This window comes from Symphalangus syndactylus, chromosome 7 (assembly GCF_028878055.3).
Source record: "Symphalangus syndactylus isolate Jambi chromosome 7, NHGRI_mSymSyn1-v2.1_pri, whole genome shotgun sequence".
In the NCBI taxonomy this organism is placed as follows: domain Eukaryota; kingdom Metazoa; phylum Chordata; class Mammalia; order Primates; family Hylobatidae; genus Symphalangus; species Symphalangus syndactylus.
The window spans coordinates 35,290,837-35,307,307 of NC_072429.2; the positions used below are offsets into that span (position 1 = coordinate 35,290,837).

The following is a 16,471-nucleotide window of genomic DNA, read 5'->3' on the forward strand; positions in this document are numbered from 1 at the left end:
CTTCCTGGCCTTCTCCCAGAGAAACTGGGAGTCCCAGCTTCAGCCAAAGGATCAAATTCTGGGTCCTTCTCTTTGAGGGCAATAAGGTCTTTGCCTGGGAAATCCCCTCTATTCTTAGAGAGAAGGATTTAGTGAGAGTAACAGGGGCTTTGCAATCAATAAGCCTGGGTTCCAACCCTAGTACTGCCATTTTACACCTGTGTGACCTTGGACAAGTCATTTAACCTTTGTTTTATCATTTGTAAAATGGAGATAAGAACATCTTTCTTATGAGAAGCCAATATGTCGGGTAGCTAGTGCATGGGTGCTTACATCAGTCAGCCTGAATTCAACCCCAGTCTCATTGCTATCCAAGCATTTCAGCTGGCAGGTGAATCGACCACGCTGAGCCCTAGTTTCTTCTTGTAAAAGACAGATGATAACAGGACCTCTTCCAAGGTTATTGTGAGGATTAAATCAGATATTGCTCACAAAGCTCTTAGAACAAGGCCTGATAATAGTGAGTGCTCAATAAATTCTAGCTTGTTAGGTTTATGGTAGTTGGGAAAAGCAAAGGGCATATGTATGTAAAGTTCAATTTAGGAAGTAGCACACAGTAAGTCTTCAGTTAACAGTGGCATTTATTATTTTTATACTAACCATGAGGTTCTTGAGCACAGGTTATATGTTTTGTTCACCACTGTGCCTGCAGCAACTGGTAGGGTGCCTGTTTACAGCAAGCCCTCAAGTGTGCATCAGATGAATGAATGACTGGATGAGAGGCCTGCTTGGTCAGAATCACAGGACGCTCTGGTTCTTGTCCTGGCTGCTTGGGTCTTCTTGTCTCTTGGCCCCAACCCTCAGTTTTGGTGTTGGCCTCCTTTCAGATCAAGGCAACAGACAGTGGGCAGCCACCACTCTCAGCCAGTGTCCGGCTACACATTGAGTGGATCCCTCGGCCTCGGCCGTCCTCCATCCCTCTGGCCTTTGATGAGACCTACTACAGCTTTACGGTCATGGAGACAGACCCTGTGAACCACATGGTGGGGGTCATCAGCGTAGAGGGCAGACCCGGACTCTTCTGGTTCAACATCTCAGGTGAGGCAAGTCCAAGGGCCCAACAAGGGCCAACCCCTCTCATCCTTATACACCAGCTCTAGTTTTCCTACTACAGTCCTTCTGACTCTTCTCAAGGTCAGGCTCCTTGGCAGCCCCTCTTTCAACCCTGAGTGGGGACTGCCTCTTCCCTGGTTCTCTGGGAGCATAGGCAGTAAGAACGCCATGTCTGCCAAGCTTTCCTTTCACTCCAGCCACGATCTCTAACCCCAGCCAGAGTTGGCAGTGCCTCAGTTACCCCAAGAGCCTAGGAGACCTAAGATGGTTCAGGAAGACCCAGAGCAGAAATGCTTTGTGTTTCCTTTCCTGCCTCAATGTGAAAATCATAGTTGACTGTGAGCCTGCCATAAGCTATACCCTGGAGCCATGCTCAATGTTTTGGCTCCAGGTTTCGCCCTTGAGATCAGGGGAAAGTGCCCATTCTCATTCTAGGAGGCACTTGGATCCGGGCTCTGATGGCCTTCTCTGAAATTCCTCTTTGTCTCTAAATCAAGGTTTTGCTTCAACATCTGGGGGTCACAGAACCCTTCAGGAATCTGACGAATGCTTAGGTCCTCTTCCAAGAAAGTTGTGTGCACAAACACACACAAACATAAATCTGCATACAATTTAGAGGATTTATAGGTCCTTTGAAACCCATCCAGGGATTCCAGGTTAAAAATCTCTAAGAGTTTCAGCACCCACATGAACATGGAGTCCTGGTACAGTTTTCCATCCTGGCTAAGAGTAGGATAGGATATATGCCCTTGACCCAAGCTCTTTGAACCTCCTGGACTTACTTCCAGTTCTGGTTTACTGCTCTTTTGTTTGCCTTTTTTTCTTTAATACCAAATTAATGCGTGTACCGTCTAAAACATTTCAAAAACATAAATGGGCTGGGCACAGTGGCTCACACCTGTAATCCCAGCTACTTAAGAGGCTGAAGTAGGAGGATCACTTGAGGCTGAGTCCAAGGTTACAGTGAACTATGATGGCACCATACACTCCAGCCTGGGTGACAGACTGAGAGCCTGTCTATAAATAAGTAAATAAGCACACACAAATGAATGCAGAGAAGAAAATAAAAATCACCTAAAGTTCCACCAATCAGAAGATAATCCACTGTTATAATGTTGATGTGTTTCCTTCTTGTCATTTTTCCTTTACACACACACACACACACACACACCCCCTTAGGGTTATATTAAAATATTGTTTTATAATATTTTTAAATGTAATATATCATGAACATATTTCCATGTCACTAAACATATTTCTATATACTAGACATTTTAAAAACATGTTATTTTATATTTGGATTCTTACAGTTTATTAATCAATTTGATTTATTAATAAAATTCAAATAATAACTTGACAACAACTTGACAGAATAAATTACAGTTTTGGGACTCCTTGGTGGAATAAACTACAACCTGTCACTCAGATCTTGTACTGTGGAATTTACCACCATGTCCTCTGAGCCTGACAACCAAAGCCTATCTTATGCTATGCTGCCTAAATCACTGAGGTTGTGTGTGCTTTCTCCCCACTCCCACTCTAGGTGGGGATAAGGACATGGACTTTGACATTGAGAAGACCACAGGCAGCATCGTCATTGCCAGGCCTCTTGATACCAGGAGGAGGTCGAGCTATAACTTGACTGTCGAGGTGACAGATGGGTCCCACACCATTGCCACCCAGGTTAGAGGCCTCAGCTGGGGACCCCTGTATTGAGAGGAGATGGAAGGCCTTCTTGGTTGGGATGAGGCTACAGAGGTTTTCTGTGGATGTGGTGTTCCTCAAGGAACACTGAATTTAGAATCAAAGTTCTTGTCTCATATACTCTCTACTTCTGTGATCCTAGGAGAATTCTTGCTCCCACTCTGGATCTGTCTATAATTGGAAGCTTGTTTAAATGAGCAGTTTTAATTAAAGATAGAGTACAATGGGGCTACCATAGGTATAGGGGGATGATGGTTGGGTAAGTGGGGCTCTGAATTTCTATTCTGGCTTCAGCCAGAGTTTTATCTGTTTCTTACATTTGGATTTCACACAACATTTCACTTGATGGAAAGGCCCTTCAGGAAAATTTTTGTTTTTGAGAAACACTAGACTGTGCAGCATCTGAAGGTCTTTTGATTTTGAAATACTGTCATTCATTCAACAAATATTTATCAAGTGATGGCTGAGTGCCAGGCACTGTGCTAGGCCTGGGTGGTACAGGGAGGTCCAGACAGACCCAGTCCCTCTTCCCCTGAGGCTCGCAGTGCACCTTCTCCCTCACCTCCCTCCCTAGGTCCACATCTTCATGATTGCCAACATTAACCACCATCGGCCCCAGTTTCTGGAAACTCATTATGAGGTCAGAGTTCCCCAGGACACTGTGCCAGGGGTGGAGCTCCTGCGAGTCCAGGCCATAGATCAAGACAAGGGCAAAAGCCTCATCTATACCATACATGGCAGCCAAGACCCAGGAAGTGCCAGCCTCTTCCAGTTGGACCCAAGCAGTGGTGTCCTGGTAACGGTGGGAAAATTGGACCTCGGCTCGGGGCCCTCCCAGCACACACTGACAGTCATGGTGAGTAAATGGAAAAATCTGGTGAGAATACGTTTGCATGTAGATGTGTAGGGGTGGACATGCTTGGAGACATGCTGAAGGTCCCCCTTCCCCTGGTGAGCCAGGCGTACCAATGCTCATAAGAACCATGCACGAGACAGAGTTGTGACATTTCACAGCTGGCTAAGGGCACCTTCCATAAGGGATGCCTGGAAGTGAAGGTAGAGATGGGACGGCTGCCAGGGAAACTCCTGTCAACCTCAGCTTTCTCTGGACTCACCCCAGATATTCCCCAAGAGCTCTCTCCCTGCTCAGTGACTTCATGACACAATGTGGATTCATATAGTGTCAGAGATGGAAGGGACACGGAGCCTCTCCCACTGAGAGCAAGGACTAGGGTCAGGCCAGCAAGGCATGCAGGACACAAAATGTAAGGAGGGCTCACTCTCTGGGCCATGTGCCTGCATTTTTATCACCCCAAGAGTCAGGGCCTCTTTAAATTTTGCACCCTGCTTGCCTCACTTGTTTCCCCCTAGTTCTATCCCTGACCCTGCCCATTTGTCTCATCTTACACCTGAGGCCCACAGAGAAAGACAGACTTCCTCACTGTCATACAGTTATTTATGATGGAACCGGAATTGGAGCCTGGCCTCCTATCTTAAAGATCAGGGTTCTTATGTGCTACTTGATCATCCTCTGTGCATATAATATGTATTCAAGGCTCTGAGAAGTCCTGCAACAAAGAAAACTGACTGCATTTAATTCAGTGCTCCCCAAATTTATGTGACCATATAATTTTTTTCCTGCATAACATGTTAACATCTTGAAGAATGAGTATTCTCTGAGATGTAATTTGGAAAACACTGCTTCTCTGCCTATTTCTGCCTTTCTCCTAAAATAGAATTATCCATTAAAACAGCTGAGCCTAGGAATCATTGACTGATCCATTTACATAAATGAAGAAAAAGAGCATATAGATTAGAACAACATTTAAAAGAATACGGAGAGTTAGTTTCAACTGGGCATATTTTCAATTGGCATTCTAGTTCATTGACCTTACCCTAAACCCTGCCTCCTCCTATTCCATTTGCTGCTCACCCAATTACCCCTTTGGGCCCATAGGTCCGAGACCAGGAAATACCTATCAAGAGGAACTTCGTGTGGGTGACCATTCGTGTGGAGGATGGAAACCTCCACCCACCCCGCTTCACCCAGCTCCATTATGAGGCAAGTGTTCCTGACACCATAGCCCCCGGCACAGAGCTGCTGCAGGTCCGAGCCATGGATGCTGACCGGGGAGTCAATGCTGAGGTCCACTACTCCCTCCTGAAAGGTGAGAGGCCTGGCCACGAGCTCAGAGGATGGGTCAAGATGCCTTAGAAATAAAAGAAAGCTCTAGAGGCATGAATTCGCAAATTAATCAAGTACCAAGCTCATTAAGCCTTGGCAAACAATAATTCTAGAGCACTCCCTGGGACTACCTAAATTAATGCACTTCCAAAGGTAGTAATAACATGATTACTACAATATGAGTAAGGACCATTCATGCCATGGGAGAATTTGCATATATATTATATAAACCCACCATGCAACATTTAAAAATGTAATAACTTCATGCATGTATGTTAGAACATTTTATGAAGTGTATGGCATAGTTTTAGAAGTAATTTTTATTTTCTGATAAGGCTCTACAGTGATTTAGTATCTATTATATGGATTTCTTCATCTCAAAAACGGGAATAATCTTACCTGTGCCAGAAAGTCACTGCAAAGATTAAAAGAGAAAATGTATGTTGGCCAGGCACAGTGGCTCACGCCTGTAATCCCAGCACTTTGGGAGGCCAAGGTGGGCGGATCGCCTGAGGTCGGGAGTTCGAGACCCGCCTGGCCAACATGGTGAAACTTCATCTCTACTAAAAATACAAAAATTTGCCGGGCATAGTGGCATGCACCTGTAATCCCAGCTACTCGGGAGGCTGAGGCAGGAGAATCGCTTGAACCTGGGAGGCAGAGGTTCCAGTGAGCTGAGATTGCACCATTGCACTCCAGCCTGGGCGACAGAGCAAGATTCCTTCTCAAAAAAGACAATGTATGTTAATACATGTTGTAAATTGAAATATTATACAAATGCCAGGGCTATTACTATCATTGATAAGTGTTAATTATAAGCAATTACTATAACAAAAGCGATAATATCCAGTATCCAACTAATTATTAATAATTTGTAATAATTGTAATACATAATTAATATTTAATAGTAATAATTATATTTAATAATAATACTTCATAGAGCTAGTTGCTGCGAGAAACCAAGAAGGACATAATTTGCTGTCTGCCCTCGCAAGACCTAATGTTCATTTATTGCATGCCAGTAGCTTATACAGTAGCTACTGGTACTGTATAAAGCCAGTAGCTTTACCTTTTCTTTTTGGAAGAAATAGTTGCCATATAACAGAAGTCTATTCACCCCTGAAGAAGAATATGGATTATAATGCATTGCTTGCTTTTTGTGATTTATGAAATGAAATCACACCTTTTATCTCATTGACAACCTCACTGATGAAGATAATGACTTTATTGTCCAGAAAAGATTAGTTTTAAAATATTATTCTGATTATAGAAGTAACACATGCTCATTTTTGAAAACATGAAAAATGCAGGAATGTATAAAGAACACAACACATAACCATCATTTTTATCACCCCAAAAGAATGACTTTCTGTCTTTCCCTCTCATCTTCCCCTATGCATATTTTTGTAATATTGAGATCATAATGAATATACAATTTTCTGCCCTGATTTATTTATTTCAGCAGTGTGATATTATATAATAAATTATAATCGGAATTACATCTAGGTTGTTGACTTAGCTGCTTTTAATGGAATCACTTTAAAATGGCTGCTTACTCATTAAAACCATGTTCTTTGACTGAATTTAGCGGTTATATGACAAATCAACTAACCAGTCAGCTGGAGAAAGGCTTCAAAGGTGGAAGAATCAGATTGAAAGTTTTATGACAAAACTTAGCCATTTGCTTTGCCATTGAAATAATAAAATATGCACTTATGTGATAGAGGGAATAAGACATGTAAAGTGCAATATTTTCTCAAGTGTAAGGCCTGTACCTGTGGTGGTGAGCAAAACAATTCAAGTATTACTCATTTAATGGCATTAAAAGATTATTGGGCATGGAGAAAGCACTCCTCTTTAAATTATTCAAGCTCCCTGATAGAATGAAGAACAAAGCCTCCGTTGGGTTCTAAAATGTCTTTTAGTCTTCTCTAACACCTGCCACTCTTTGTTTACCAAAGAAAGAGGGTAGCTCACAGGCTCAGACATTTTGGCAAGCAGTAGATTTTATCTCAGTTTTAATACGGTATTTTCTCTTTGACTTCTTTTTATGGTAACTTCTGATTTATGGTAAGCAATATGGTGCTTTTATTTAAAGAAGCAACATAATGTTACCTTTAAAAATATTTATCAAATTTTGAGTGAATTAATTTAAACGAAAACATCAATTAAATAATAGTGTAACATAACATAGGCAATGCATGGATATTGAAAAAATTATAAAGATGATGTGAGAATGCCTAGAGTTTAGGAAATACAGGCATGGGGCAAAGATATTTGCTCAGGAGCCTCGAGATATGGGTGTTCTATATAACCAAAGCTATTAAAAATTATACAAAAAATGTAGCCAGGCACGGTGGCTCACACCTGCAATCCCACCAGAGGCTGAGGCTGGAGCACCACTTGAGCCCAAGAGTTTGAGGCTGCAGTGAGCCATGCTCACATCACTACACTCCAGCCTGGGTGACAGGAAAGACCCTGACTAAAAAAAAAAAAGTTATACAAAAGATGGTTAAAAATTCTGTATAATGCAAACTGAAGCTTTTCCTACAAAAGGCATCACAGAAATTCAGGGTGGAGTGTGCTTTTCCTATGGAGTCTCCTTTTTTGGTTTCAAAGACCTACTATAGCTTTGGTTTGTAGCTTAAGTTGTGTCCCAGAAACTTAGTGATAATTGATAGTGATATGAAGTACCTACTACGTGCACCATATTAGAGATTTTATAAAGTATCTACTCTATACACTATATCCAGGGTGGATATACACTATATGCAGATTTTGCTCTGTCCAGGTTTTGTGTGATAGCCCCTTTACTGATCTAGAAAGCCTAGGTGATACCTGTGGAGGGTGTGGCAAACTTGTTTGTCTTGTCTTCTGTTTCAGGGAACAGCGAAGGTTTCTTCAACATCAATGCCCTGCTAGGCATCATTACTCTAGCTCAAAAGCTTGATCGGGCAAATCATGCCCCACATACTCTGACAGTGAAGGCAGAAGATCAAGGCTCCCCACAATGGCATGACCTGGCTACAGTGATCATCCATGTCTATCCCTCAGATAGGAGTGCCCCCATCTTTTCAAAATCTGAGTACTTTGTAGAGATCCCTGAATCAATCCCTGTTGGTTCCCCAATCCTCCTTGTCTCTGCTATGAGCTCCTCTGAAGTTACCTATGAGTTAAGAGAGGGGAATAAGGATGGAGTCTTCTCTATGAACTCATATTCTGGCCTTATTTCCACCCAGAAGAACTTGGACCATGAGAAAATCTCGTCTTACCAGCTGAAAATCCGAGGAAGCAATATGGCAGGTGCATTTACTGATGTCATGGTGGTGGTTGACATAATTGATGAAAATGACAATGCTCCTATGTTCTTAAAGTCAACTTTTGTGGGCCAAATTAGTGAAGCAGCTCCACTGTACAGCATGATCATGGATAAAAACAACAACCCCTTTGTGATTCATGCCTCTGACAGTGACAAAGAAGCTAATTCCTTGTTGGTCTATAAAATTTTGGAGCCAGAGGCCTTGAAGTTTTTCAAAATTGATCCCAGCATGGGAACCCTAACCATTGTATCAGAGATGGATTATGAGAGCATGCCCTCTTTCCAATTCTGTGTCTATGTCCATGACCAAGGAAGCCCCATATTATTTTCACCCAGACCTGCCCAAGTCATCATTCATGTCAGAGATGTGAATGATTCTCCTCCCAGGTTCTCAGAACAGATATATGAGGTAGCAATAGTGGGGCCTATCCATCCAGGCATGGAGCTTCTCATGGTGCGGGCCAGCGACGAAGACTCAGAAGTCAATTATAGCATCAAAACTGGCAATGCTGATGAAGCTGTTACCATCCATCCTGTCACTGGTAGCATATCTGTACTGAATCCTGCTCTCCTGGGACTCTCTCGGAAGCTCACCATCAGGGCTTCTGATGGCTTGTATCAAGACACTGCGCTGGTAAAAATTTCTTTGACCCAAGTGCTTGACGAAAGCTTGCAGTTTGATCAGGATGTCTATAGGGCAGCTGTGAAGGAGAATTTGCAGGACAGAAAGGCACTGGTGATTCTTGGTGCCCAGGGCAATCATTTGAATGACACCCTTTCCTACTTCCTCTTGAATGGCACAGATATGTTTCATATGGTCCAGTCAGCAGGCGTGTTGCAGACAAGAGGTGTGGCGTTTGACCGGGAGCAGCAGGACACTCACGAGCTGGCAGTGGAAGTGAGGGACAATCGGATACCTCAGCGGGTGGCTCAGGCTTTGGTCAGAGTCTCTGTTGAGGATGTCAATGACAATCCCCCCAAATTTAAGCATCTGCCCTATTACACAATCATCCAAGATGGCACAGAGCCAGGGGATGTCCTCTTTCAGGTATCTGCCACTGATGAGGACTTGGGGACAAATGGGGCTGTTACATATGAATTTGCAGAAGATTACACATATTTCCGAATTGACCCCTATCTTGGGGACATATCACTCAAGAAACCCTTTGATTATCAAGCTTTAAATAAGTATCACCTCAAAGTCATTGCTCGGGATGGAGGAACGCCATCCCTCCAGAGTGAGGAAGAGGTACTTGTCACTGTGAGAAATAAATCCAACCCACTGTTTCAGAGTCCTTACTACAAAGTCAGAGTACCTGAAAATATCACCCTCTATACCCCAATTCTCCACACCCAGGCCCGGAGTCCAGAGGGACTCCGGCTCATTTACAACATTGTGGAGGAAGAACCCTTGATGCTGTTCACCACTGACTTCAAGACTGGTGTCCTAACAGTAACAGGGCCTTTGGACTATGAGTCCAAGACCAAACATGTGTTCACAGTCAGAGCCACGGATACAGCTCTGGGGTCATTTTCTGAAGCCACAGTGGAAGTCCTAGTGGAGGATGTCAATGATAACCCTCCCACTTTTTCCCAATTGGTCTATACCACTTCCATCTCAGAAGGCTTGCCTGCTCAGACCCCTGTGATCCAACTGCTGGCTTCTGACCAGGACTCAGGGCGGAACCGTGACGTCTCTTATCAGATTGTGGAGGATGGCTCAGATGTTTCTAAGTTCTTCCAGATCGATGGGAGCACAGGGGAGATGTCCACAGTCCAAGAACTGGATTATGAAGCCCAACAACACTTTCATGTGAAAGTCAGGGCCATGGATAAAGGAGATCCTCCACTCACTGGTGAAACCCTTGTGGTTGTCAATGTGTCTGATATCAATGACAACCCCCCAGAGTTCAGACAACCTCAATATGAAGCCAATGTCAGTGAACTGGCAACCTGTGGACACCTGGTTCTTAAAGTCCAGGCTATTGACCCTGACAGCAGAGACACCTCCCGCCTGGAGTACCTGATTCTTTCTGGCAATCAGGACAGGCACTTCTCCATTAACAGCTCATCGGGAATAATTTCTATGTTCAACCTTTGCAAAAAGCACCTGGACTCTTCTTACAATTTGAAGGTAGGTGCTTCTGATGGAGTCTTCCGAGCAACTGTGCCTGTGTACATCAACACTACAAATGCCAATAAATACAGCCCAGAGTTCCAGCAGCACCTTTATGAGGCAGAATTAGCGGAGAATGCAATGGTTGGAACCAAGGTGATTGATTTGCTAGCCATAGACAAAGATAGTGGTCCCTATGGCACTGTAGATTATACTATCATCAATAAACTAGCAAGTGAGAAGTTCTCCATAAACCCTAATGGCCAGATTGCCACTCTGCAGAAACTGGATCGGGAAAATTCAACAGAGAGAGTCATTGCTATTAAGGTCATGGCTCGGGATGGAGGAGGAAGAGTAGCCTTCTGCACGGTGAAGATCATCCTCACAGATGAAAATGACAACCCCCCACAGTTCAAAGCATCTGAGTACACAGTATCCATTCAATCCAATGTCAGTAAAGACTCTCCGGTTATCCAGGTGTTGGCCTATGATGCAGATGAAGGTCAGAATGCAGATGTCACCTACTCAGTGAACCCAGAGGACCTAGTTAAAGATGTCATTGAAATTAACCCAGTCACTGGTGTGGTCAAGGTGAAAGACAGCCTGGTGGGATTGGAAAATCAGACCCTTGACTTCTTCATCAAAGCCCAAGATGGAGGCCCTCCTCACTGGAACTCTCTGGTGCCAGTACGACTTCAGGTGGTTCCTAAAAAAGTATCCTTACCGAAATTTTCTGAACCTTTGTATACTTTCTCTGTACCTGAAGACCTTCCAGAGGGGTCTGACATTGGGATTGTTAAAGCAGTGGCAGCTCAAGATCCAGTCATCTACAGTCTAGTGCGGGGCACCACACCTGAGAGCAACAAGGATGGTGTCTTCTCCCTAGACCCAGACACAGGGGTCATAAAGGTGAGGAAGCCCATGGACCATGAATCCACCAAATTGTACCAGATTGATGTGATGGCACATTGCCTTCAGAACACTGACGTGGTGTCCTTGGTCTCTGTCAACATCCAAGTGGGAGACGTCAATGACAATAGGCCTGTATTTGAGGCTGATCCATATAAGGCTGTCCTCACTGAGAATATGCCAGTGGGGACCTCAGTCATTCAAGTGACTGCCATTGACAAGGACACTGGGAGAGATGGCCAGGTGAGCTACAGGCTGTCTGCAGACCCTGGTAGCAATGTCCATGAGCTCTTTGCCATTGACAGTGAGAGTGGTTGGATCACCACACTCCAGGAACTTGACTGTGAGACCTGCCAGACTTATCATTTTCATGTGGTGGCCTATGACCACGGACAGACCATCCAGCTATCCTCTCAGGCCCTGGTTGAGGTCTCCATTACAGATGAGAATGACAATGCTCCCCGATTTGCTTCTGAAGAGTACAGAGGATCTGTGGTTGAGAACAGTGAGCCTGGCGAACTGGTGGCGACTCTAAAGACCCTGGATGCTGACATTTCTGAGCAGAACAGGCAGGTCACCTGCTACATCACAGGTAAGAACACCTGTCATAGACTTCAGGTTCTGAAATGTATTGAAAAACATCCAGGAAGAGGTGCTCTAAAATGGGTTCATGTCCTGGATTTGCCACTTATTAGCAGTGTGACCTTGGGCACACTTAACCCCCTAGGACCTCAGTTTCTTCACCTATAGACTTGGCATGCATGTTCTCATTCACCTCACAGGCATGCTGGTAAGATCTGTAATTTATAGAAAGCACCTATATTTTAGAAAGTGCTTTGCAAAAAGTATGTCTCATTATTTTATGTGAGTCATACTCTAACTGCCGTCAGTTGTCTTTTGAAAGATGGAGGAGGCACCAAGAAAGTTGCATGATCCATGAAAATTCTGTCAAGTGACTGTCTTTATGGAGAGTGTCCTAGCCAGGTAAAGTTGTGAATGATAGAAAACACTTCTTAGTCAATCACAGGTCCTAAGTGTAGGAATGACAGCACTTCCTTAGATATAATTCCCTCATTTCACATATATGGAAACCAAGGCCCAGATGGAGAAGTTCAACCAAGGTCAAACTCTTGTGCTTGCTCCAGGGCTGGGATTAAAACCCTACCCTATAAGCTGCTTTCATTAGTGGATACCTACTGTAAAACTAAATTACCCTATCCCCAATCCAGTGGCTAAGCCAACTTACCAGTGGCCATGAGAGAGTTTCTTCACTCCTGTGTCCTTTTTTTCTCATCCCCAGGTGCCATGTCCCCCCATTCCCATGAACATGGCTCCTTCTGCTATCACAGCTGTCCAGTGAAAAGCTCACGAGCCTGAAATTCCAACCAAGAACCACAGACTCCTGAAGACATAGGATCAAAGCTGTTTGAAATACAGAGTTGTAGAAAAACAGAATCTTATCATCTTAAAATATCAGACTCCTAAAAACACAGAAGTCTTAAAATCTCAGGATAATAGAGTAATAAATGTCAACATGTTATCAATTCTTGGAGTAGTTGGATCTTAGAACTCTGGAATCTTAGGATCTCAGAGTGAGAAATCCATATTCCCACATTCTTGTCAGTGATTAGTGTCAAGGAAAGAAAGATGACTTACAAGCAAACCCTAGTGCTCCTACAGAACCTCCACTTAGGGTGGGTCCTTAGTTATAAAATAAAACCTTGGAGTGTTTAGTGTTTTTGATTGCTTCCTATCTCTCCACTGTTGTATAGCTATGCATCTTAGACATTTATATAGAATTGAAATTTGTTTCCCTTCAACTTCCTCCCATGCCTTCTGGGCCACAAAAACAAAAAACCCTGCCTTCAGCCACATATTTTGAAGTGATGCTCCTTGCATTGACAATTTCATTTAACAGGAGGCATGTGAAGTAGAAGTAGCTTCATAACACCAAAAAGTGGACTCAGTGTAGAATCGTGGGTTCCTGGTTAAGGAAGGAAATGTTTGCTTTCCCAGCAATTCTAAAAAATGCGTCCAATGGGCAACCACCTGTGACACAAAGCCTAGTTCATTCCTATTGCTTGGCTTCTGAAAGCTCTGCCCCATCTGTTTAGAGGGAGACCCCCTGGGCCAGTTTGGCATCAGCCAAGTTGGAGATGAGTGGAGGATTTCCTCAAGGAAGACCCTGGACCGCGAGCACACAGCCAGGTACTTGCTCAGAGTCACAGCATCTGATGGCAAGTTCCAGGCTTCGGTCACCGTGGAGATCTTTGTCCTGGACGTCAATGATAACAGCCCACAGTGCTCACAGGTGAGAGCCTGGCGAGGGGCAGAGTGGGTAGTGAAGGCAAGGAAGATAGAGTGAGGGGTGGGAGAACAGAGAGTGAGGAGCAGGAGAAGGGAGATTGAGGGGCAGGAGAACAGAGTGAGGGGCAGGAGAAGGGAGATTGAGGGGCAGGAGAACAGAGAGTGAGGGGCAGGAGAAAGGAGGACTGAGGGACCCATCTCTGAGGCTGGCCATTACTGACCTCACCTCCCTTGCTTCTCCCCAGCAAGCCTCCGACTTGTTCCCAGGGGCAGAGACCATTCTAGGTAATTCCTTGGCCCCCACAGGGATATACCAAGCTGTTCAAGACTCATGGCCCACATCTCTCCCCTTACATTGCCAACAAAGGTCTATTTCTCTGCAGAACATATCCAGAAGGAAAGTAACATATGCATTCTCCAAACACAGCCAGCCATGCCCAATGGGCAAAACCCTGGCACTGCTCAACTTGTTGACATGGCTCACTATTATCAAATACACTAACAGCGACCTGACCCCAGACAAACTCCTCACCCCATGCCCATATATGCACCTCCCCACATCTCCTGGGGTAATTTAGCCCACTGAGATGCCTTCCTTCACTTATACAGAGACACAAACATGAGACAGGGCAATTTCATTTGGTGAGGGATACTTTCCTAAGGATCTCATGTAATTGAACTCTAAATTTCCAGCAGGAACAAATGTTGAGTGGGGTGTGTGTGTGTGTGTTTGTCAGGAGAGGAGCTGTGTTCCGAGAGGCATAAACCAACAATTGCTGTCATGGAGCTTTGCTTTTAAACATATTTTTTAAAACACAGTAAGTAGTTTTTAACTTTGGGAGGATTTACATTCTTTCAAAGTTTACAGATAAACTACTAACATTTTAATTTTATAACATCTCAAATTATCATAATCCAGCCATTCAGTATATATATAAAAATGCACAGTTATACATACCCACACATATACACAAAGGATCATCTACAACCCTATACACACAGGCAAATACCTATACATATATACACATAAACATATAAGCATATACCTATATACCTAGCACAATCAACCATATGCTCACCCACACATGCAACTATACATAACAAATTCACATGAACATACTTACATATGCATTTGCATATATACAAACTTCGACTTGCTTGCACACACATATAAATGTATAGACACATACCTTGCAACACACATAAATACATATATCTCCTCACCTTTTCTTCCTCCACTCTTCTACATGCCAGTCACATAAAAGCACAGTAGAAAAAGAGAGTCTGGTTATTGGTATGCATGCAAAATGTCTTTTCGGGATCCAAGATGACCATATCTGGGGTGGTCTCAGAAGGGAGGCTTTTTTGGGGAGAATGGTGGTCACCTTCCTTCTCTTTTCCCTCAGCCATCATTACGAGCAACCTCTGTCCTCCCCATTCTTGGAGAGGCTGAGATCAGGCTCACCCTGGCCCTCCCAGAGATGGTTCACAGCATCACTAGAACCAGAAAAAAGAGGCCTGGGGAACCATCTCCACACATAAAACTTCCATCCACATCTGTAATACAAGCACTTTGGGTGGCCGAGGCAGGCGGATCACCTGAGGTCAGGGGTTCGAGACCAGCCTGGCCAACATGGTGAAACCCCGTCTCTACTAAAAATACAAAAAAAAAAAAAAAAAAATTAGCCAGGTGTGGTGGCACGCACCTGTACTCCCAGCTACCTAGGAGGCTGAGGCAGGAGATTGCTTGAACTTGGGAGGAGAAGGTTGCAGTGAGCCAAGATCGTGCCACTGCACTCAAGCCTGGGCAACATAGTGAGACTCTGTCTCAAAAAAGAGAAAACAAGAAAATAAATAAGGCTTCCATCCAGGGCATGTAGGGGTCCATGCTTGCCCACACTCCACAGTGGTGGAAACCATAATGCTTGGAGGCTGGCTCACAGCCAGCCACTGAAGAAAAATTGAATTCTCAGGGAGCTCCAGCCTTTCCCCTCTGCCACTCCCTCAGATGCCATGATGGTACCTGCAGCAAAGGGAGGGTGGGCCAAGCGATGGGGTCACTGGAGTCCAGACCCAGCTCAAAAGTCAAGGGTCTGTCCTGGGGATACGGTCAGGGAGATGAGCTTAATAGCATGGCCTCACCACAGAGGCAGGGGAGCTTGACCTGACACCTTCCAGAATGCCTATATCAGGCCCATCTTGCCTTCCTTCTCCAAAAGCCTCAAAGGACTGGGTGGAAGAAGTTGTAGCAGTCCCTTCTAGCCCTGCCTGGGGCTTTTGGATGACGGAACTTCTCCATTCTCTCTTTTCTGACTCGTTCTCTTGTCATCCTCTTCCTGTTTTAAACCTCAATTTTCCTTGCGTGTTTCATCTTATTCTACCCCCTTCTGTTCCCCTCCCTCCCTCTCTCTGCTTCTCTTTCTCTCTCTCTGTCTCTGTCCTTTTTTCTGTCTCTGTTCATCTCTGCCATCTCAGTGTCTCTCTTTCTGCTTCTGTCTCCCTCAGTCAGTCACTCTGCTTCTCTCTGGATCTGAATGCAGTTCCCACAATTTCCCTCTTCTTTGTCTTTCCATCTCTAGCTTCTCTATACTGGCAAGGTTCATGAAGATGTATTTCCAGGACACTTCATTTTGAAGGTTTCCGCCACAGACTTGGACACTGATACCAATGCTCAGATCACATATTCTCTGCATGGCCCTGGGGCTCATGAATTCAAGCTGGATCCTCATACAGGTGGGTTTCCTGAGCTGCAGGATCAAAATAAGAACTTCTTTACTGAATACCAAGTGCCCAGTGCCATGGTATTCTCCTTGGAAAAGAAACAGGAATTCACTCATCC

General features: G+C 44.3%; 1 protein-coding gene across 3 annotated transcripts in view; it reads left to right on the forward strand.

The window, feature by feature from the left end:
• The window catches only part of FAT2 (FAT atypical cadherin 2), an 86,694-nt gene that overhangs the window by 36,439 nt on the left and 33,784 nt on the right, over positions 1-16,471 (forward strand). For all 3 annotated transcript variants that reach the window (XM_055285570.2, XM_055285569.2, XM_055285568.2), the window contains exons 6-12: positions 867-1,077; positions 2,636-2,775; positions 3,371-3,652; positions 4,754-4,964; positions 7,865-11,917; positions 13,440-13,636; positions 16,212-16,365. In XM_055285570.2, the coding sequence (XP_055141545.1) occupies positions 867-1,077; positions 2,636-2,775; positions 3,371-3,652; positions 4,754-4,964; positions 7,865-11,917; positions 13,440-13,636; positions 16,212-16,365 (5,248 nt within the window). The remainder of the gene's footprint in view (positions 1-866; positions 1,078-2,635; positions 2,776-3,370; positions 3,653-4,753; positions 4,965-7,864; positions 11,918-13,439; positions 13,637-16,211; positions 16,366-16,471) is intronic.